Raw genomic sequence first — 23,872 nt, 5'->3', positions numbered from 1 at the left:
CGGGGAAATAGTTTTACTTTGAGTAATGACACATCCACTCCCAGTCTTTATTCAAGCCTAAGTTAATTGTATCCAGTTTGCAAATTAATTCCAATTCAGCAATCTCTCGTTGGAGTCTGTTTTTGAAGTTTTTTTGTTGAAGAATTGCCACTTTTAGGGCTGTAATCAAGTGACCAAAGAGACTGAAGTGTTCTCCGACTGGTTTTTTGAATATTATAATTCTTGAAGTCTGATTTGTGTCTATTTATTCTTTTACATAGAGACTGTCCAGTTTGGCCAATGTACCTGGCAGAGGGGCACTGCTGGCACATAATGGCATATATCACATTGGTAGACTGCAGGTGAACGAGCCTCTGATAGTGTGGCTGATGTGATTAGGCCCTATGATGGTGTCCCCTGAATAGATATGTGGACACAGTTGGCAACAGGCTTTGTTGCAAGGATAGGTTCCTGGATTAGTGTTTTTGTTGTGTGGTGTGTGGTTGCTGGTGAGTATTTGCTTCAGGTTAGGGGGCTGTCTGTAAGCGAGGACTGGCTTGTCTCCCAAGATCTGTGAGAGTGATGGGTCGTCCTTCAGTATAGGTTGTAGATCCTTGATGATGCGTTGGAGAGGTTTTAGTTGGGGGCTGAAGGTGATGGCTAGTGGCGTTCTGTTATTTTCTTTGTTGGGCCTGTCCTGTAGTAGGTAACTTCTGGGTACTCTTCTGGCTCTGTCAATCTGTTTCTTCACTTCAGCAGGTGGGTATTGTAGTTGTAAGAACGCTTGATAGAGATCTTATAGGTGTTTGTCTCTGTCTGAGGGGTTGGAGCAAATGCGGTTGTATCATAGAGCTTGGCTGTAGACAATGGATCGTGTGGTGTGGTCTGGATGAAAGCTGGAGGCATGTAGGTAGGCATAGCCGTCAGTAGGTTTCCGGTATAGGGTGGTGTTTATGTGACCATTGCTTATTAGCATCGTAGTGTCCAGGAAGTGGATCTCTTGTGTGGACTGGTCCAGGCTGAGGCTGATGGTGGGATGCAAATTGTTGAAATCATGGTAGAATTCCTCAAGGACTTCTTTTCCATGGATCCAGATGATGAAGATGTCATCAATGTAGCGCAAGCAGAGTAGGGGCATTATTCATTTTCATATTTATTTCAATATAAACCTCCAAATTTTAAATTTATCTGAAGCTGATGCAGAATCTTCAGTAAACTTGTTCTGCCCACGAAGGCAAAAAATTTTGTGGCCTGAATTAAAGGGTGTAGTTTAACTCTGGAGCCTTCAGAACTATCTCCAAATTCCACCAATGAGGAATTACCCATTTGTGATGAATGAGGAGAGAAGCTGTGCAGCAGAAAAACATCTTATATATAAGCAAAAACTAGCACACATTAAAAATACACAAAAATCAGGGTTAACCAACTTTTTCATATTGCGGACCACATTTTAATAAAGAGACCACCTCACAAACCACCTCCATCCCATTTGCAATTGTGAAGACCATCTTACATATATATTTTCATAATATCCTAGTGGCAACAGCAGCAATTGCTTACACACAGCTATGCTGTTTCCTCCTCATTTCCACTTGATATTCACTGCAAAGAACCTTCATCTCAGCATTGAGAGAGGGAAACAAGCAGGGAAGCCAGAATTGTGTAGCCTGCCAGCTTTTTGCAGACCATCAAATGGGCTACAGTTTGAGAAATACTGAACAAGGTGATTATGTACCATACTAATGGCTCTGTTTTTTATTGTCATTTGGTAGATTACTTAAGTACGAACCTGAAGACTAAGTAAGAGTAGCAATAAGAAGAAATGGAGGGAATATGGAGAAGGTACAGAGAAAGGCCCAGGGAAAAAAAGTAAAAAAAAAAAAAGTTACAAATTAATAGCATAAATTATTAGTTTTATTACTGTATTTAATTTTAGTTAAAAAGAAAAAAACTGCGGAATCTGTGATGGAAATTATTTTTTATTATTTATTGTATGTTACTACTGTAAAAGATTATTCTGCTCTTTTTAGCTGGTATATTCACATCCGTACTTTAAAATTCCACAACATATTTTTTAAAAGGAGAAACTAGATAGAAATGTAGGGAGGTGATATAGCTGTGTCTTGATAGATTATATTTATGAGCTTTGATACATAAAAGCTGCCAGGACATCTTCTAAGATCTCACTTTACCTTTAAGTTGTTAGCTTTTACAAGACTGATTTTGACATTTGGTTCAGGAGATGGATTTTCCCACTGATCACAGAGCTGAACTATCAAAGGCTTCTGCAGTTCTCTACCATTAATTACCGCGATAGGCTGAAAAAGATACAAATATATATATTTTTTACTTTATTGTAAATGGAATGTGTGTCAGACAATCATTATAGGGGTGTGAGCAAGAACTACCCTCCTCCTCCCAACAAATCATGACCAAGGAACATGAGGCCATGCCTTCCATCAGCTGCCTCCTAAACTAGGCTGCCTATGGTAGAGAATTAAAGCCCCAGTGGAGGCAATGCATGGGGCAGTGCGTATGTTGGATCACATGCACCCCAGATTGCTTGATCACATGGTGCAGCTGGGCCCCCTCCCTGCCGGTCAGCTGAGCCAGTGAGCTGTTCTGGGCAGGGAGAGGCAGAGACAATAGCTGGAAGCTGCAGGGAGGTGGCACTGCTTTCCAGGGGCGGAGGTGAGTGTTGGTTGGTGGGGGAGAGAGGCAGTGCTGCTTTCTGCGAAGAGTGGGTTGCTGGGGGTGCGGTGACTCGAGCTGTTTCAGAGTTAGGCCCCCCACTATCAATAGACATGCGTCATCTCTGCACACTTTCCTGATATCTGAGACTATGCCATCCCACCAACTGACTTACTACCCATCCACATGGCCTTGACTACAGAGGGAAGGGAGAGATGCTTCTAGGTGTCTGTTCAAAGGCAATTAAAAATCTTCTCTCTTACTGCCTTCAACAGAGCTGTAGCAGGAGCAACCTAATAGTATCCTAAACTACACTTAGATTTTTATTTAATTAAAAAAAAATACTATTAATTGTTTCAGTCACAATCCCTGATCCTTTTGCTTTCCCTTTCCACATCAGCTTCCTTCTCAGTTCTCTATCTAAACTTTCTTCCTCTTTTGTATTCTCAGTGTAACAACCTTATCCCTTCCTACCTCTTCCTTTTTTACACTTTACCTACTTTTCACCACCCAAAAGTCATCACTTGAATCAATTTTAATATGTAAAAAAGAAAATAAAAAACCCACTAAAGATCTGTGTTAACATATGTAGTGCCAGACATCACCCTGTTCACTCTACCTGGATGTTGTGTTACTTTCCTCACTTTCCATCTGTTCTTTTGCTTTTAGACTGAAAGCACATAAGGATAAGGGCTGTCTTCCTACTACCTTAAAAACCAGCATATCAGAAATAAAAACTAGAAACAGAAAATTTGAATTGCCAACTTGTTTCACTGTCTAAGGCAGAACTTCTAGCAAGCTTGAGAAGCAAGGTATAGAGTTTAGTCCAAGAGACCTCAGTAATAATGCTGGACTGTCTCCAAGAGTCACATGGCAGTGCAGCAGTTCACCTCTTGAAGATTGAGGAAGAGGAGTATGAGAGTAAAACAGTTTAAAATGCCAAGGTAATTATGATCACAAAATATTGTAAAATTCAGATTTAAGTTTTAGAGAGAGCTAACTTTTAAAATAAATCCTGCTTTTAAAAACCAACCGATTTTGACTTGTCAGGTAAACTGTTACACATAAAATGACCGGACGGTCACAGTCTAGTTCAAAACACACAGGTATCCTGTAATGGGGTGCACTAACCTCTTGTGAGCGCCCCCTCGGCAGAGTGTGCACACCTGCAACACTCTCTCTCTCTCTCTCTCTCAGATTGTCCCTCCACTGGGATAGAGCAGCGCCCCATAACTCCCTCCATGGAGACAATGTCTTTGCCCTCTTGGGGCTTCCTGGCTTCAGCTCTCCAGCTGGGCCACTATAGTTCAGTTGCCCCTCTGGGGTGCCTCACTGTCCAGGCCACTGCCCCTCCAGTGGCTAATGGGGGATGGACCCAGTCCCACCCGCTATTCCCGGTCCCAGCCCAGGAAGCTGGCTGTAGTGTTCCATGTTCCATGGTTTCTCTATTTCCCTAGGCCAGTTCCCCATGTCGTCTTCACTCTTACCTCAGGTCCCTGTCCTAATGGAGTCCCAGCAACCAGCTACGGGCTCCTTCTTGCTCTCCCTTGCTTCTGGCGGCACTGCCCTGTCTGGGGTTCTGTAGCTCTGTCAGCCATCCACACACCATTCAAACTCCTACAGTTTACAGAGAACTGAACTCCCTCTGGCCCTGCAACTCTTCTTATTCTAGGTTGCTGGGCCCTGACTGGCTGTGTCCCACACAGCCACTTTAGGCAGCTTGGAGGACCCTCTCCTCTCCACTGCCCTTTTTTGGGGCAGGGTGTGGCAGGGCCATGCAGCCTCCAGCAGGGGGCCTCAGAGGGTCTGGCAGACCCTAGCACATATCCATATAAACAGGGGCACTGGTGGAAGCTTGAATTGCTTCTGTCTGTACTATACTGTCTTGTAGAGAAAGTGAACTTTAATCTCCAAGGCTGTTATGTTCTAGAAACTTTCAGGAATACTGAATATACTTTATTGAAAGAAAAACTCAACAGGTTTCATCTTTGCTCCTTATACTTCAAAAACTCTGGATATATAAAAAGCTGGTATTAAACCCTTTGGATCTGAACCAAAGACGCTGACTCACCTCCTCTAATTCTGGCCAATCCATAAGGTGTAGTTTAACTGGAGGTCCTGAAGTCAAATTTACTCTGAGAAAATCAGAAAATTCACGCCAAGCAAAACACAATTCTTTGCTTCCAGGAAGACCTGGATAAAAGCTAATACCTTTGACTGTCATGGTTTGTGTACTTTCCTATTAAGAAACAGAAATGTAACATGTTTTTAGTAAAAGCAAAGTGAAATGTAATTTATTCTTTTTTCAGATTTAAAAATGTGACTTACTATTTATGTACATTGGATACCAGTCTTTTTGTCGTACAATAAACAAAAAGATTATATTGCAATGTTTGATCTCTGTTAAAATGTCAAGGTCTTTTGGGATGTGCAAATATTCTTAAGACACCTATCTTCAGAGTAAATGGGGTTTTATCTAATTATTTTTATGCCATGATACCTAAGGACAGGTCATACAGGAAAACAACCATGCAAAACTGTCAAAAATGTATAAGCCCAGACACAATGTATATTTGCTTGTCTTAACATGATGACTCAACATGAAAAAACAAATGATAGCTTATTCCCCGTAAAAATAAATAACTCACTCAAATGAAGGAGCAGAATACTGAAAGGCTGTGTTAAAATCAAATACTAACATACATTAAAATAAACTGCCCAAGGCAGAAAGATCAGCCACTTGCCTTTATTGCCCCAACACACAAAAATGAAAAGCAGGTTGAGGATCTCAATTTATTCAAACATAACTACATCAGAGCTATTGCATGCAATAATAAATGTTAAATCCAACAATTATTTAGGACCTACAAGTGGAGCCACACCAAAAAAAAGGGAATTCTGTAACATAACTGAATGGGACAGCGTAAAAAATCTCCTTCCCCTTATTTTTGTTGTTGTTTGCCATTGAAAATTAAATTAAGTTCTATTTGACAGAAATTCCGTGTAGCAGGATTTTGTATCTTTACGCTAGATATTAAGAAAAAATACAATTCAAATAAATTGGAAAATAGGAAAACAAGGAAAGTGAAAAATGATATTAAAAGTTGAAAAAGTCACAAAATTTAGTTAGTTCACCGATCAACGACTGAACACAGAAGAAACTACATTTACTGTACATATGCTAAAACTGTTTTAGACAGCTGTTTAGCTTGGAGAGAGAAAGAAAGCCTATTAACCAGGCAATGACTGATATATCTTACATCAACTTCAGGAAAAATGAAATGATAAAACAATTATCAGTTTATTGCTAAGAAACAAAATGGAACTTTTGTTTCAGATGTTAGGTTTCTGAGAAATTGGCTTAGAGGAACTCTTATAAGCGTCACTGTACATGTTTATGTAATTACATATATGTATAATCACACAACAGTCCGTAATTATTTTATCAGCAACTAGAGTCCACATTTTGAAAAGCAGTCATCTGTTTCTGCACCCCAAACATAACAAAAAAAAAAATCAATCACTCTTTGCTTTCTACACATCAATTTATACTTTTTTGAGGAAACTTGCTCGCGCTAGCAAATCCTTCTGCCAAGTCCACTGTGTCCTGGGTATTTTCAGGAAGATGGACTTTTAGAGGAACTTGGGGTAACATGTTCTTCAGTCACACAGAGACAAGCTGAGACCTTGCAATTCCAGAAACTTAAAGGTGGCACAGGCATTGAAAAATACTTGGATCATCTCTACTAACGACTCAGTAATACTAATGGTCTATATCTAGCAGTTATGTCTTCTCATTCTTTTCCTCCCCCACACCAAACATCCCTACATCCACAAAGTGCAACACAAAAGACCGAAATGAGAAAATTACTTAAAAAAAATTAACTGACACCTAGAAACAAGAGACATAAAAATGGAGCATGGAGTAAGAACGGGTCAAATGATGAAAAGGTTGAAGCATAACCTGAAAAATGAGATTTGTTGTATAAGCTGCAGCAATGGCATGGAGATTTATCATCAGTAGTAAAAAAGGAACTTAAGTTGCTGAATCCCCCAGTTGTAACAGGCACATGGGATAGAGTTTAATAGATCTCTAAGATCACTCTCCTCTTTTAACGTATCAAAAGGATAATTTAGACTTTTTCCAACTTTGATTAAATTTCTCCTGGGTGACTAATAGTTTTATTATAAATCAATTGCTACAAGCTGGCAACAACACACTGTATGACATCTTAGAAAGTATTTCTGAGCACCTACCTGCCAAGTAGTTTTCAAATTTGATTTATCCAGCCCATTCCCAGAAATTCCTAAGGAATTTATGCAAGAGCTTGAGAGTGTCTGAATCTGATTCCCATACTGATCTGTAACCATCACATCTATTAAAAAGAAGAATGCGTATTTTTCCAAAAAAAATCTGTAACTGCACAAAGTCCTCTTTAATAGACAAAGTATGAACATGCATAAAATCTATATAAATAGGAAATAGTGAAAAATGCATTAATTTAGCCTAGCCATACCTGATGAGACTCCTCCTTTCCCATTCACACACATTTACCCTTTAGTAGTAGCTCATCTCTTAACTTGACATAGAATTAAAAGGGAAGTCTTCTTAATATTGAAACTCATGTGAGAGCACATTAAAGCACTGACATCAGCTGTCTTAAGCTCATTTTTTTCTTACCTCAAATGAAATAGGAGTTTTATTTCAAGATACACTTTTATACCCCCACAAAATGTTCCTAATATTTTTAATTTCTAGAGGCTAGTTAACTAGATATCTGATATTTTTCGGACCACGTTGAGGTCGTTTACACATTCAGCATAGCTAAACTGCTTGTATACTATAGAAAAAAACCCTCTCAATCAGCTGAAAAAAATCACAACATATTATTTCACTGACAGTTCTACCAATAAAATACCTCATAGCCAAACATTTGTAGCATCATAGCCAATGGGAACTTAAGTCATCAATGTATGCATAATAAAGACATTGAAATATGAGGTAAAAGCTGTGAAAAACATCAGAACTGAGGAATACTGAAAAGGCTGATTGTCTCCCCAGCATGCCTATTTCTATTCAAATTAGCAGCCTCAGCCAAAAATAAATTTATATAGAGATGACCAAATTTCTGAATAAGGTCTGAAATAGTATTCAAATTAAGGGGTTTTAGATAGCATGACTTAAATAAAATCTTCCTGATGATCTGAGCTCCAGAGGGAGGAATATCAAGTAGACTAGGAATTCAGATTTATAGGTGGGTTTCGTCTTCTAGAAGATATTTGTAACACGACCTTTTCACTTTGAGAGGTGATAAACTCTTCCATACTAGGATTTTAATTTTAAAATGTAGCTGCCTATTTTATATTGGACAACGTACTACAGAGTTTCTCCCACATGCTTTTTGTACAGATAAGATAATACATTATGAGAGAGAAGGAAATTTTTATATCCTACAATGAAGTATAGGACATGCAGGTACTCACCGATTTCACTTTGTAGCTCTTCACCCATCTGTAATGTATTTGGTCCTTTTAATTTGCATTTAATGTGTTTAGGCTCATCAGGAAGTGGTCTAAATTGGCATACAAAATTGGCTTGTAGTTCTTCATTAAATCAGTGACTTCAAACATATTTAACAAAAATAATTCATTTGCAACTGGAGTTTCAAAATTTATATCCTTGCATATATTACAGGACTCAAGTGCTTACATTTGATTTATTAGTTGCTAACCTTTTGTATTTTCACTTCAACCACAACCAGTGTGAGCACCGTAAGTATGACAAAATACAATGATGTCAGAGAACCTGGTTAAACTTGGTTTTCTACTAGTATGGTTACCAATACTTAGCATAGATGAGATTGCTAATTGTGTTTTGTAACCAGGCTAAAGTCCAGCTTAGTCTGCAATTTGGAACAGTATTTGTAACCAGATTAGGACAAAATAAATTGTACGGATGTCTGAATTAATTTTAAAACATTTGTCTAGTTGTAAAATCCATTAGAATCTGGATCATGATTAATATGACTTGATATACATACACAAAGATATCAAGATCTCATCTATAAAGAAAGGCATGTAGACCAGATTTTCCTTCAGTGCATTTTGTCTGAACCAATCTTGTTGAATTGAGGAATCTATTTCTTCCTAATCTATAGTATGTATAATCGTAGCACGAATAGTTAGCATGACGATCTTTAAAATGATATTTTTTCTTATAAAAAAAATTACGTTGGTTTATTTACTGACTTGAGTTACTTTGTCTTCCACAGGTATTATGTCTGACCGTGAACAGCTGAAAGAATCAGCATTCAAGTTATGTTCTAAATGAGTCCATAAAACGTCAATGACCAGTTTAAGCGATGTCTACTCTGTTTAGGATTGACCATTCTTCTCAGAGAGACAAGGTAGGTGAGGTAATATCTTTTATTGGACCGACTTCTGTTGGTGAAAGAGACATACTTTCAAGCAACACAGAACTTTTCCTCAGGTCTGGAAAAGGTACTCAGTGTCACAACTAAATACAAGGTTGAAAAGATAGTTTAGTAGTTAGCATATTCTAAGGGACCATTCAAGATGAAGACACTCTAAGGCTATGTCTACACTACACAGTTTTTAGCGATACCGCTGTGTCGCCACAGCCATGGCACTAAAAGTCGTGCAGTGTAGCCGCTGTTTGTCGGCTCTCCTGCCGACAAAAAACTTCTACCCCCAACGAGAAGTGTTTGCGTTCTTGGCAGGAGAGTGCTACTGCCGACAATGCGCTGTTCACACCGACACTTGTTGTGACATTTTAGTCTTTCAGGGTTTTGGTTTTTTTAAACACCTCTGAAAGACAAAAGTTTTGTCGCTCAATTGCCAGTGTAGACATAGCCTGAGTATCTTTCCCAGAGCTGATCAAGAGCTCTGGGTAGTTCGAATGCTTGTCTCTCTCGTCAACAGAAGTTGATCCAATAGAAGGTATTACCTCAGCCATCTCATCTCTCTAATATCTTGGGACCGACATAACTACAAGACCATTGCATACATTCTTCTCAGGGCTATTAAGCCTTGTTCCCAAGGAAGTCCTAGGGTTCATCTAGAGGGAGACTGGGAATAAATTTGTGATATTAATGCTGTATTGGCAGCAAACAAATCTTTGGGCTCCAACCAGTTAGCGTATTTGGCACTATCATTTAGTGCCTTCTATGTAAAGAGACAACCATGTCTGACTAAAAAAAAATAATTTTCAGATGCAAATATAAGTTTATTTTACAAATAACTATGCTTGAATCAGCTTCCTAAACACAATTTGTTAAGAAGATTCCTATCAAGGGGAAGACAGAAGAATCACCTTCTCAGATAAGGAATAAAAAATAAAGGTGATGGTCTCTAGTATTCTGTTTTGTTTCAGCAACAACAATGGTTTGTTTTTCAAGAATCTTTTTGGTTTGTTTTTCAAGAATCTCTCTCCTGAAGAAGAATGGCAGCTACTACCTAATCAAAATATCTTCTGTCTATTCAAGTAATTTATTTTGCACTACAAAGGTGTGTTGAGTGTTTTACAAGCACTTAAGATGAGATTCCTGCTTCAACTTTTTATAGTCTTCTTGCTTCAGGGTTGGCTACCATTTTGTATTTTGTGGATCTTGAGAACATTTGACTGCTGCAAACCTACCTTGAAAAGATATTTTGACTTTTAGTTAATATTTGTACACTGCTCTGAAGCTCTGTAGATGCTGAAAGTCAGGTACATATTTAACAATCACTGTTTCCAATTGTATGATACCTGTAACAATGTGCTCTGCACTGATGCAAATATTTCCCTTTTGTTGTTGCTGTAACCAATAGAGAGAGGCCAATGCTTTTCAACAATCCTGTAACACAGGCAACTGAAGCCTACCAAAATTTTTCACCAACATCCTCCCTATAAATGGATTTATATTCACAAGTGATTGTCAAGCTATGTACAGCCATACACTGATGTTTTTCTTCACACACCATGTTCTTCTCTGCAATCAACATTTTTTGCTTTAGGATAACCTATTTAATTCTTTACAAAGTATGATCTCTTTCACCAAATATTTTTAATTTTTTCCCTTTTATAGAAAAAACACTAATTATTGTTTTTTAAAGGACAGTATTACAACCCTTTACAAAAAGCATCATCAATAAAAATGTGTTTTAAAAGAACAGACCTGACTGTAAATGCACTCTCCAAAGATACATGGTCATCATGGAATGTAATTAGGCAATAACGCACATCTTTTACAGACGTTGGTACTTTAACATCAGGCAGTAGTCCCTGAATCATTTGCTCTCTGTTAATCCTGGGTGTCCAGTTAACCTAAAACCAAAATATTTATTAACTAATCACTGGCTATACAAATTCATCCCTTCATTTTTACATATACATTATGGTTTTCAGGACTGGACTGTGTATGTAAAAATGTACACAGTAGTAGTAATCTTATTCATGAGAGCCTTGAGTTTTTCCAACACTAACCTCTGTTACCTGAACAAATACAGAAGTCTACTTTGAAGAGAACTTGCATTCAACCTTTCTGACTGCCTAAAATGTCATGTTAACAGAGTCCTAATGCTATAAAACCTTACCAAGACAAAATTTGAATCAATTCAATGGAGCTCCGCCTGGGTATCAAGCCCTACACAAATCCTTCATGAAGTTACAGGTTTGACACAAATCTGATCAGGCTACCGAATGTTGGGAAAGCCCCCAAAGTTGAGAATATAGGTCTGGGGCAGGTATTACACAGATTAACATTTTATACTGGAGAGTAGCTATGAAGAGATGAGGAAATTTTGCACTGGAGGAGGCAGGACTTCTATTGTATTTTATTTTTAAAAAGGCTAGAAAATGCTAACATACTTTTCATAATACATATTACCGCAAAAGATGTTCTGAATAAACCAAAGGACCTGTTCTGCAATTTTTACTCAGGCAAGATTCTTATTGAGTCTCAGCAGCCTTGAGGAACAAGAATGCCAAACAAGCAAAGTAATGTTACTTTTATCAATTAATAAAATGTGTTACATAATTAAAGTAATCTTAGTCTAAGACCTTTACTGTTGAGATAGTTTCTGGCATTAATGGTAACAGAATATGATGCATATTACACAAGTTTTACTCAATTCAATAAAATGGTCATTAAGTGTCTTTACCCCCTATGGACATAGTTTTAACATTTTATTGGATTTTATAGAGATAAGCAATCTTATTAAATGAGAAAAGTAACATTTGCATGTTTGTATGGTGCTGTAGATCTTCAAGGGGCCTGTGAAGGTATGTTTATTCTACAATAAAATATCCAGGGCTGGCCTGTCAGATAACTGGGGCTTGGGCTGTGGGGCTATAAAATTGCAGTTAGACATTCAGGCTCAAGTGGGAGCCTGTGGGGAGGGAGAGTTCCAGAGCTAGGCTCCAGCCAAGCCCAAATGTCTACTCTTCAACTTTTACAGTCTAGCAGTAAAAGTCTGCTGACATGAACCAGCCATGGGAGTTTTATTGCAGTGTAGTCATATCCTGAGACTAATCAGTTGGAATGTTGCTCATGTACCTGATTCAAAAAAAAAAAAAAAAAAAAAGAGAGAGAGAGAGAGAACAAACCCCTTGTAAAGAAGCCAGTACATTTTCATCTTTACGTATTGTATTTTCTGTCAATTGTGTCCCATTTCCTTTGAATTTATGATAAAGTTTCTTCTAAAATACCCACCTTAATTTTTTCAGCTAGAGCTGAAGTTATGATGATCTCTCTTTCTCCTTCATCATACATTTGAAAGATAAGGTTGTGCATGACATCCCCTGCAATCCAGTTAATTTCATCCTGGTGTTTGATTTGAATAGCCTTTTGTCCTTCTACACTAAAAATCTGCAGTCTTGCAACATGGCTACTGGGGAGTAGCTTAATAGTCTTTTCCACTGGTGGCACATCTTTACAACTCTATGCATGGCAAAAACATTGAATGTGATATAAATAAGACATGAAATATAAACTTGTACATTTTGTGAGTGTTGAGTGTATTTGAGTTCTAACCTCCACTGAGATAAATGGAGTTACTCTGGGTTTATACTGGCTTAGGTGTAACTGAGGTCAGAATCTGGCCTCTCAACCACCAATCAAAACTACAATAAAAATGCAAATCTTAATTTCACATCTTGAAATATTAGTTATTTGTAGAAATTTTAATGTTTCACATGCCTCAAATCCAGTGTATTTTTTTAAAAAACAACAATTTTTAAAAATAACCTTACATCTATGTTCGAGAGTATAACACCCCCCTTTTTGAAATAGGTCAGTTTGCCATCTTATTATTCAACTGTAACTTTTGCAGGGTTAAATACCAATGGCAATATTTTTAGAGGTGCTGAGTGCTGCAGCTCCTCTGGACATCAGTGGGTGATATTAGGTTTAGTATCCCTGAAAATCAGACCTTAAGAATATATTCATCAGTGATATAAAGTATCACCATTAATCCAAATTACTACAGCTCCTAAACTTTGGAGATTAAATCTGCAATATCCCTTCTTAACTAAGTCTGAGGACACACAACCAGACTCTTAGTGCCTATGCAAAGGACTAATCTGACCAATTCAGATCCAAGGATCCCTGGAATCCTTCCCAGGACACCTAAGATCTAGGGAAAGCAACCAGGTCCAGTGGCGTGGTCCCTATTAAGGCATAGGGAAAATACTTACCTTTCATAACTGGAATTCTTCGAGATGCACAGTCTTTATCTGTATTCCACACTATATACGTGTGCTCGATGCACCTGAGACCAAAGAATTCTAGTCACTAATGTCTGTTGGTCTGCCCCTGTACCCTTGCTCTCCTTGTGCTTTAGGCTGAGAGTATAAGGGGCAGTGCGGACCCAGGCCTCTCCAATTCCTCCTCCTATCCTGATTCAGTGAGGAGCCAAAGCAGCAGGCAAGGAGGGCAGGTAGTGAGATAGAGATAAGGGCAACACATCTCAAAAAAACTGCTGTTATAAAGGTAACTGCCCTTTCTTCATCGAGTGCTGTTCCCCATGTGTATTCCACTGTAGGTGACTGACAACGAGTACATAAATAGAAGGAGGGTGTGAGGATCCAAGTGATATAGGTGCTTGTAGAACCACTGTCTCAAAGGACACATCAGTGGAGGAGGCTTGGACCAAGGTGTATTGCCCAAGAATGTGTGGCTGGAACTCCACATGGCTGCCTCGCAAATATCAAGCAGAGGTACTTCTAGAAGTGATGCTAACAAGGCTGCCTGTGCTCTTGTAGAATGAGCCTGTAGCTCAGTGGGGGAACAAAGGTGTGTGCACTGATTGAAAAGGTAGGATACAGCCAGAGATACACTGGGAGAAAACAGCTTGTCCTCGGGCTAGACCTGCTATGGCAAGAAACAGCCTAGATGACTTTCTGATCTGTTTTCTTCTCTGTAGGTAAAATGCCAAAGCTCATCTTACGTTGAAGGAATGAAGTTTCTTCTCTATGCTGAAAGTGTGGGGTTTTGGAAAGTAGAGAGGTAAGTGGATAGCCTCGTTTATGTGAGCCTCCAAAACTACTTTAAAAGTGAATTTTGGATGTAGTCATAGCGAGACCCTGTCTTTATGAAATACAGTGTAAAGAGTGTCTGCCATTAGGGACTTCAGTTCACCTACCCATCTGGCCAAGGTGATGGCAAAGAGGAAAGCAACCTTCATAGCCAGGTGATGCATCAGACAGATAAACAGGGGGTTTGAAAGGTGGCTTGGTATGTGCTGAAAGCACTACATTAAGGTCCCATTGAGCAGCTGGTCTTATTACCAGTGGGGAAATTCTAATTAAGACCTTTAAAAACTTGATTGGGAGGTGACTAGGTGAGAAAAGATAGAGAAGCCATCCTTTGCAGGGTGACAAGTGCTGACTGCCGTCAGGTGAACCTCTACTGAGCTAAAAGAATGACCTGTTGTCCATTGTTATTGCCCTCAGTTGTGGTGAAATTGTACTAGGCATCCACCAAAGTGGATCTCGGAGATGTCATGAACATTGGTTTACAGCTCCTTAGTGTCCCATCAAAAGTATTTTTTGGTTGGGGAGGCTGGGTAGCTGCAGAAGAGGTGTATTGGGCAATATATCTCCATTTCTGCACCCACTGCCATTTGCAGCGTGGCTCGTCAATGCGCTTGTGATAGAAGGGCTGTGGCAAAGGCTTGCAAGGTTGCTGATGCTACTTTCTTCAGAACTGGGGTATATATATCCAGGAAGCAGAGGATTGCCATGGAGTCTTTTAATGAATGCAAAGACTTGTCTGTCTTCAGGTAGAAAAGACTGATTTAATTAAAGGGCAATGATTCATGGTGTTTTGTACCTATCGGGGGAACCCTGAAGAGTGTAGCCAAGATTCCTGATGCATCACTCTAGCAGTGATCATGAAGCAGTATCAGCAGCATCAACTGCATCTTGTAATCAGGTTCTTGTCACTAATACGCTCTTATCAAAAAGGGTGTGAGGTCAAGCCCTATTCTCCTGGAGTATCCTGTCTTTAGAGACCAGGAATTTAGAATAATTAAAAAAAAAAAAATTTGCCAGGAGGGCCTGGGTAGTTGGAAATTCTAGATTGGAAGCTGGTGGAAGTAAACACCTTTCTCCTAATAAGGTCTAAATGCTTGGCCTCCTGAGCCACAAGGCTGGCCCTTGGGTGTTTTTAGTCCTTTCCACGGCTGCTTTGACAGCTAGGAAGTTCAGGACATGGTGGGAGAACAAGAACTGATCTTTAAATATTCATGGTAAATAGGCTTAATGGCCTGTGATGGGATGTTAGATGGGGTGGGATCTGAGTTACTACAGAAAATTCTTTCCTGGGTATCTGGCTGGTGAATCTTGCCCATTTGCTCAGGGTTTAGCTGATCGTCATATTTGGGGTTGGGAAGCAATTTTCTTCCAGGGCAGATTGGAAGAGGCCCTGGAGGTTTTTCGCCTTCCTCTGTAGCATGGGGCACGGGTCACTTGCTGGAGGATTCTCTGCTCCTTGAAGTCTTTAAACCACGATTTGAGGACTTCAACAGCTCAGACATAGGTGAGAGGTTTTTTGCAGGAGTGGGCGGGTGAGATTCTGTGGCCTGCGTTGTGCAGGAGGTCGGACTAGATGATCATAATGGTCCCTTCTGACCTTAGTATCTATGAATCTAAACTCCACTCCCTTAGCCAGGACAAAGTATCACTTTTTGCTGCCATCTTAGGGTAAGATGAACGGGTAGGTTCCATGTGCCTCACAGATTTTGCTGGTTCCAGTCACCTCATTGACCAGGAGTGCTATTCAGCTAGATCCTGTAAGCTGTAGGATTGTCCAGGCACTTGTGTTGTGAGTACTGGATCTCCTCTAAGGGAATCTGAGGCTCTTCTGCTACTCTCCAAAGCAGCTCTTGGAACTGTGTGTGGTTGTCCAGAGGAAACGATGAGACTTCAAGGAAAATGAAATACGTGTTGGTACTGGTGGTATCAGCAGATCTGGTTCATCTTCTTCATCCTGCATAGGCTCAGGAAGCTCTGGTTGACCTCTTGGAGGCAAGGAGGTGCAAAGAGTCCCTCTTGGATCACACGGTCTCCAGCTGTGTACAGGCCCCATGGCCCCTTGTCACATCAGTATGAGGGATCAAAAATAGGTTGTGGCAGTCTCCAAGCTATTGGGAAAAATTGGTCCCTAGCAGCAGGACCTTACTTGGATGGACGAGATTGGTAGTAGGAGACTCTTGATCCCCTGTCTGAGCTGAACTCCCTTGGTGGAGTGAAGGATAGTTCCACTGGTACATCTGACTCTCCTAATGAAGAGAAGGTCAGGTCCAGTTCCATCTGAAGTGCCATCAGTACCCATGTCATGAAGCATGAGTAGTTAATGGAATGGGCTTGTTTCTGGTGTTAGAATCTCTCTGGTGAGGGTTGATCCCAACAACTGGGGAGACTACGGGTCTGGGAGGATGAAGACATCCTGTGCAGTGGTGTAGGATATACTGGAGGCTTAGAAGGCTGTGTATTATCACCTCGCACCAGGGGAGTCAGTGTAAAGGGACTCTTGGTAACTGGTGGTTCTTTAGGGGAATCTGACAGTAGCACCAATCAAGGAGACTTCAACCATGTAGTCGGTACTAATAGTTCACAATCCTTTAGGTCCAGGCGGTCACTTAAATTCATCCCTACCTCTTTCATTCGCATGCATCAGCAGATCAATACTTACAGGTATTTCAATCCTTGCTTTGAGCATCTGGTCTTTCTTTATATTCTGTACATGCACCACTGGTCCAGTTAAAATATTTGTCCCAGCGTTACTGCAATCCACGGCATACACAGGAAGATTTGGAGCACCTACAAACTATTTAAAATGCAAAATTACACTTAAATATAGTAGCATGTAAATAAGTTAAAATATTAGTTATGCAACACCAAAGGCAAGCATGGCTCTTTACAGGTAAAATTAGAGGTCCACTCCTTCAAGAATCTTGGAATCCAAAGCCAGGCTTTTCACAACAATGGAGAACAAACAACAACAGGAGAGGCCTGGGAGGATAAGGATCACAACTGTAACTGACATACATGTTTAATAATGCATATTTAATAATACATACAAAAAAGCATCAAACAATGTATTATGTAGGGGCACCAGTCCTTCCTTAGTTATAGCAAGAAGGTAGCTTAGGCTTAAACACTGGTTTTCAACAATCCCTCACATTATCCTAAAAATTTAGGTCCACTCTACACTGGAAAACTTTTGCTGATATAGCTACGGCAAACAGTTCTGTGTGTACACATCTTATACTGTCAGTATAGCTTGTATTAGTTCCTGGAGTGAAATAAAGTATACTGGCAAAAAGCACTTTTATGCCAATTTAACTGCAGCTACTCTAGGGGTTTTGCTCTTATAGAAATGTCACAAGAAAACAAAACAGAACACCACCAAACAAACAAAAATCCCCACACTTAACTGACATAGCTATACCATGTCTCTAGTGTGGGCTTGCCCTTAGGATACGTGAATAATACACTATTTGTTTTTATACAGATTAGCCTGCATTTTCATCTCTAAGCATATTTAAAATATTTTGCCTTAAATTATTTTTTTCCCAAACAACGACTCTTGCCACTCAAAATTTAAAATTTGTTTAGATTTATACCCTAAAATTTATAGAAAACTTACCACTCATTCATGAAATAAAAATGTTAAAGTTAAGCGTATAACATGCATAAACAATACACACATGAAAATCTAAGTGCAAATATTCTTGTTAAACATTTTAAAGCTGCCCGCAGTGAGCTTATTTCTGAGAAATCTAAATACATGCAATGGGTTAGAGGAGTTAAAAAATATTAACTTCTGCAGTGGTTTGCTGACAGTTAAACAACCAATACTAAAAATAATTATTGTCATATAATATATTGCAAATAATAGTCTGTTATTTCTTATATTAAGAGTTCACTTGAGGCATTAGCTAATCCAAAGACCAAATAAATGTAAGCAGGGTTTCTCTTTCTCTACACACACGCACGCACACACACACACAGCGTGACCTGAAGTATCTTGATACTGTAATTAAATATCCTCATCTCAATATCTCTTTAATCTCTAATGTGTCAGCTTTTTGTACCTCTGACATGTAGTCAGGGACTATGTGGTAGAGGTGGCACTGAAGTTGCAATTACTATCAAATCTCAAAATGTCTGGAAAATTACATTTGGTTGACGAAACTTTTTTATTATAGACTTTCCACACTTTTTTATTAAAGCAAGTGCCGTAACAGAAGCCTATGCTAGTATACATAAAATGTAGCCTACCTTACAATGAACTATCAGTTTTGGTTGTGCTGTTATATTTCCTGCTTCATCCAACACTTCAACCTGAAAGGGGAAAGATGTCCCATTTTCAATCTTTAGAATTTCAGAATCAGGTTTCACTTTCAATTGACGAGGAGGGCCTGTAAACATACACAGTTTCAGAGTAGAGATTACACTTCAGAATTTTACAAGTTGTCTGACTTCAGTTTCTCTGTGTAACAACGGTAATCTGAAAATAAACTGCCAAGGTACCTTTGGTAACAAACAATCTAGCACAATTCATGTTCATGAATCTTTCCTCAGAAGAATTCTAGTATTGAAATAAGCAGGGGGTTCTGTCCTTACATGTGCATTGTTTACTATTCTCCTGAATGTGCTTAAATAGACAAACATACAGCAATCACCAGATATATAATATAACATCTTTACAAGTCACCAATACTATCAGTGCTGACCAGTAAACCAATAGAGATACTGAAACTGGACTTTCCCGTGAGATGCAAGACAAATATATGAAATGTGCTATAGGGTGCAGATAACCACAAAGAAATCTGATCAATCATGCTAAAAGGCATTCTAATCATGTAATCTACCACCTTTATAACTCATACACAAACATAAAGAAAAATAAATAAAAAGAAAAAATGATGTGATGTGGAGGTCATAGTGAGAGCTGTCGAAATAAACTTTATAGCTTAAAAAGTAAAATAATTTTTATATGTTGTCAATCTTAATTCTGAAAATTAACGTTGAGTCCCTAAAGGAAACTGTAAGTTATTAGACCAAAGGTATATGTCAAAGCCCTTCGAGAATGAATAAAGACAAAATAAATAGCTTTGGTCTATTTTCAGAAATATTTTGCAAAGAATCTCTCTTCTTGTCCATTAGTTATTTAAAACTTCTAATTTCTACCCTATGCAATAAAAACAACTATGGTGAATCACAGAGAATAGTAAATCCTGAGTGAAAGCTCCATTCATTCAGAAAAAATTTAAAAAGGGAAAGGGAACTAAGTAATTAGTTATGATATTCCACCTGAGCTGGGATCTATACATTTACAACCCAAGTATCTAAAACTGATTTTTATCAACAAGTGGGAAAAGACCTATTAAGTGACAGCTATTTTGGGGATCGGGAAGGAGGGAGGGAAAAGAGATCATGACAACTTTTGAAGACTACATTAAAATCTCTGCTAGTAAAAAGCTTTAGCCAAACAGAGTTTTCTGATCTATCCCTTACAGGAAGTTATTTTTGAAAACCAGAGTGTAGAACAAGCTTTTGGGAGAATAAATGGTAGAAAATCATCATCAGCAAGAACTGGTTACTAAATTTGCCTACCGTGGCTGAATGGGACCCTAACGATTAAAAATGTCAAATGAAAAGGATAGGCATTAAGAGACCAGATGCAGAGTTTTTATTAAGTCCTAAAGTGGCAATTAAGGATCTTCCGCACAGGATTGACATGACCTACAATTGTTCCCAGGCCCATGAAACAATCTTAGCAGAGTTGCTCTTCTGTAGTTGCTATGTTCTCTTTGCACATGGAGCACCAGTGTACTTTCATCTTATTTGGGATAGCCTGTGACATCATAAAAAGCAAACAGGAGGAATAGATGGAGAGAAGGAGATGAACAGGTGGTTCTACTCAGGAAGCAACCCCCAATGAAATTTTAGTCCCCTAAGAAAAGCAAAGAATGAAAAAGATTTTGCTCATTATTGCCCCCAAATTAGCTTTAAAAGGTAGGATTGCACTGAATCAATTGCTCTGAAGTGTCACTGCACTGCCAAAGGTATAGATTCCAGTGCAAAGTATGTGGCCATGCCCAGCAATTCTATGAACAAATCTCAACTGTGTCTGGTATTTGCAGGAAGACAGAGAATGTCCAAATATCTTTGACAAAGAAGAGGTGAAAATTCAGAAGTACATCTTTCATTTTATGTAATCTGATCAAATTAGACTGTTATACCCATTCTCAGAAGACAGCATTTACATCTGTCTGCAGCCCAGAAAAAGGTAATGGAATAAAATAGAAATTGCACGTGGACTTGCTAGTCTAACTATAAGGAAGGCAACCGTAGAATAATTTCCCCAAAATGGTTTGGCACACCTGATGTCGGTCAAAAGGGCAGAGGCCAAGAGTAGTTAACCCATGACAGACCTGACAAACCTCATACATTTCCGTAATCTGGAAAAGCCTGTGCAAAAAGGAGTAACACCACCATCTGAACAAGGGCATTTGACATCTTTTCTTGAAGGCACCGTGGTAAATCTCTTTCATATACTGTATAAGTGGAACTGCTTGAGAAATTGGTATTTGCAATGTTGTTGTAGCCAGGTTAGTCCCAGGATATGACAGAGACAAGGTAAAGAGAAGTTCTATTGAGCTCATAAGCTTGTCTCTTTCACCAACAGAAGCTGGTCCAATAAAACATTGTTACTTACTGTAACTGTTGTTCTTCAAGATGTGATGCAGACATGTATTCCATGCAGATGTGCACACATGCAGTGCACCAGAGCCAGAGAACTTTCCCTAGCAGTGCCTGTAGGGGCATTGCTCACATCTTGTGGCCTTATGCCCTCTCCTGGCCTTATAACGGTGGCGCCATCCCGACCCCCAAAAGTTCCCTCACACCAAAACATCAGAGGAGGATGGGTTGCGCAACACATGTCTGCTTCACATCTCAAAGAACAAAAGTTACAGTAAGTAACCATGTTTTCTTCTTTGAATAGATACAGCCATGTATTCCATCCAGATGACCGTCAGGTAGTACCCACAGTAGCTGGGGCTCAGGGTGTGTTTGAACACAGACTGCAGGATTGTCTTCCCAAAATTTGCATCTGAGCTGGATGCAGCAGAATGGCACAGTGGTTTGTAAACATATATACAAAGGGTCAAGTGGCAGCCTTGCAAATATCCAAAATGTATCTCAGCCAGGCAGGTGATTTCCAGCTGCTAAGAGAACAGGTAGAGCTGGAATGCTGAGCCAATGTTTGCCATATAAAGGGGGAATGACATCATAAAGTTTGTTTTAAGTTTCCAGTCTTCACTTGCTAGTAATAATATACAAAGCCCAGTACCCGGACTGACATATTATGGACAATGACAGATCATAAATTATGTAGAGGCAAATGTACATCTCATCAGGTATTGTGTCTTTGTGGATGGAGGTACACCATTATAAAAAAAATAGCATTAGAATATTTTTCAACATGTCATCACAAATATTTCAAAATACTTACCAGGCAGTAATCTTATTTTGAAGATCTGTGAGTCTTCTTTCAAACCAGGAAGAATAACCTTCAGACTGAAATTCTATTGAAAAGAACATTGTAAGGATTAATGCTGAATGAATGCAGATTCTAAATTTGTTTACATAAATTCTCATATCCTACAAAAACATATTTTGGACTCTCATGAATATTTTTGTAAAATTCCAGAGGCTTACACAAATTTTCTGTATTAAGTTGCAAAGTAGGCTTTCAGTTTTCTGACGTTATTGTCTCCAGAGATCTCTATTCTTGTTGCTGCATATCAACCCACATGAACCCAGACACTTTAAAAGCAGTTAACATAACTTGTGATTGCCTGCCTAGATGCATGTATGAATGGACACAAAACAACAGCTTTTAAAAAAAAGTTAGTTGGGGGGGGGAGGGGGGGTTTAAAGAAGAGATATGCAGACCTTGCCTATCGCTCTCTATCTGCCTGAAACAAGACAACAAGAAGGGAGGGAGAGTGAAAACCAGTCTGGACAGGTAATAAAAATGGAGACAACTCTAGTTATATAATTATCTGTAAGTGTTGATTTGAAGATATATCACTAATCATCACTAAGCCCAGGCTCCCAGTTCAAGACCTCCCATAAGCCCAAACCTCTAGGAATTAAATCCAATGGGAAGCATTGCAGTCCTTGAGTGCCTCATATTTTGTAGGTTTCAGAGTAACAGCCGTGTTAGTCTGTATTCGCAAAAAGAAAAGGAGTACTTGTGGCACCTTAGAGACTAACCAATTTATTTGAGCATAAGCTTTCGTGAGCTACAGCTCACTTCATCGGATGCATACTGTGGAAAGTGTAGAAGATCATATTTTGTAGCTACTTAAAAATGTTTATATGTATACAATTTGCAAGAGTATGTAATAAAAGAGTTACAAAACAAACTCTGAGTAAACATAGTTGCAAGTGGTTGATTGCATTTATCTTTCTTCTGCCCCAGAGATGCTAAATCTGGGAAAGTAAAGCTCCAAAAATGGCTCATGAAAATAAATGCAAACAATACTGCAAAAGGCAGAAAAAACAGATGTCCATTTTAAAGGATTTAGAAAAGTCAACCTTTAAACAGATGTCATGACGCAATGTTAACTGTAAAAAAAACCAAGGAGTCCTTGTGACACCTTAGAGACTAACAAATTTATTTGGGCATAAGCTTTCGTGGGCTAGAACCCACTTCATCGGAAGCATGGAGTGAAAATACAGGAGCAGGTATAAATACATGAAAGGATGGGGGATTGCTTTACCAAGTGTGAGGTCAGTCTAATGAGATAAATCAAACAACAGCAGGATACCAAGGGAGGAAAAATAACTTTTGAAGTGGTAAGAGTGGCCCAATACAGACAGTTGCCAAGAAGGTGTGAGTAACAGTTGGGAGAAATTAGTATTGGGGAAATTAAGTTTAGGTTTTGTAATGACCCATCCACTCCCAGTCTCTATTCCGGCCTAATCTATAATTGCACTTCTGTGCCATTATAATTACAAGGTAGGGTCACAGAATTACAGAAGAGTGGGGCTGGAAGGGACCTCAAGAAGTCATTAAGTTCAGCCCCCTGCACTGAGATAGAACCAAGTAAATCAAGACCATCCCTGACAGGTGTTTGTCTAACATGATTTAAAAAACCCTCTAATGATGAAGATACCACAACCTCCCTTGGAAACCTATTCCAGAGCTTAACTAACCTTACAGTTAGTAAGTTTTTCTGAATATCTAACCTGTATCTCCCTTGCTAGAGATTAAGTCCATTACTTCTTTTTCCTACCTTCAATGGACACAGAGAACAATTTATCACAATCCTTTTTATAACAGACTTTCACATATTTGAAGACTTATCAGGTGTCCATTCAGTCTTCTTTTCTCAAAAATAAACATGCCCAGTTTTTTAACCTTTCCTCATGGGTTTCTAAGCCTTTATAATATTTTGTTCTTCTCTGCAATCTCTCCAATCTTTCCTAAAGTGTGGTGCCAAGAACTGGACATAGGATTCCAGCTGAGGCCTCGCCAGTCCAGTATAGAGCAGGAGAACTATCTCCTGTGTCTAACGGCTATTAATATGCTTCAGAAAGATATTAGCCTTTTTTGCATCAGCATCACATTGACTCATTCAATCTGCGATCAACTATAGCCCCTAGATCATTTCCAGT

At 39.0% G+C, this 23,872-nt stretch overlaps 1 protein-coding gene across 10 annotated transcripts in view; it reads right to left on the bottom strand.

Annotated features, from left to right (window-relative positions):
• SMCHD1 (structural maintenance of chromosomes flexible hinge domain containing 1) overlaps window positions 1-23,872 on the bottom strand; it is a 182,581-nt gene that overhangs the window by 89,983 nt on the left and 68,726 nt on the right. For 8 of the 10 annotated variants that reach the window (XR_013635308.1, XR_013635309.1, XR_012157253.2 and 5 more), the window contains 9 exons: window positions 21,699-21,771; window positions 18,458-18,597; window positions 16,866-17,000; window positions 12,384-12,611; window positions 10,848-10,996; window positions 8,155-8,243; window positions 6,928-7,046; window positions 4,742-4,909; window positions 2,172-2,297 (listed from right to left, as the gene is read on the bottom strand). Coding sequence is in view for 7 of the 10 variants with exons in the window: in XM_073331462.2 (XP_073187563.1) it covers window positions 2,172-2,297; window positions 4,742-4,909; window positions 6,928-7,046; window positions 8,155-8,243; window positions 10,848-10,996; window positions 12,384-12,611; window positions 16,866-17,000; window positions 18,458-18,597; window positions 21,699-21,771 (1,227 nt within the window). In the remaining 3 variants the exon portion in view is untranslated. The remainder of the gene's footprint in view (window positions 1-2,171; window positions 2,298-4,741; window positions 4,910-6,927; window positions 7,047-8,154; window positions 8,244-10,847; window positions 10,997-12,383; window positions 12,612-16,865; window positions 17,001-18,457; window positions 18,598-21,698; window positions 21,772-23,872) is intronic. The other 2 variants (XM_073331464.2, XM_073331466.2) reach the window with 2 other exon arrangements.

The sequence above is a fragment of the Lepidochelys kempii genome, chromosome 2 (assembly GCF_965140285.1).
Source record: "Lepidochelys kempii isolate rLepKem1 chromosome 2, rLepKem1.hap1, whole genome shotgun sequence".
In the NCBI taxonomy this organism is placed as follows: domain Eukaryota; kingdom Metazoa; phylum Chordata; order Testudines; family Cheloniidae; genus Lepidochelys; species Lepidochelys kempii.
This window is presented reverse-complemented; position numbering and strand designations above follow the sequence as displayed.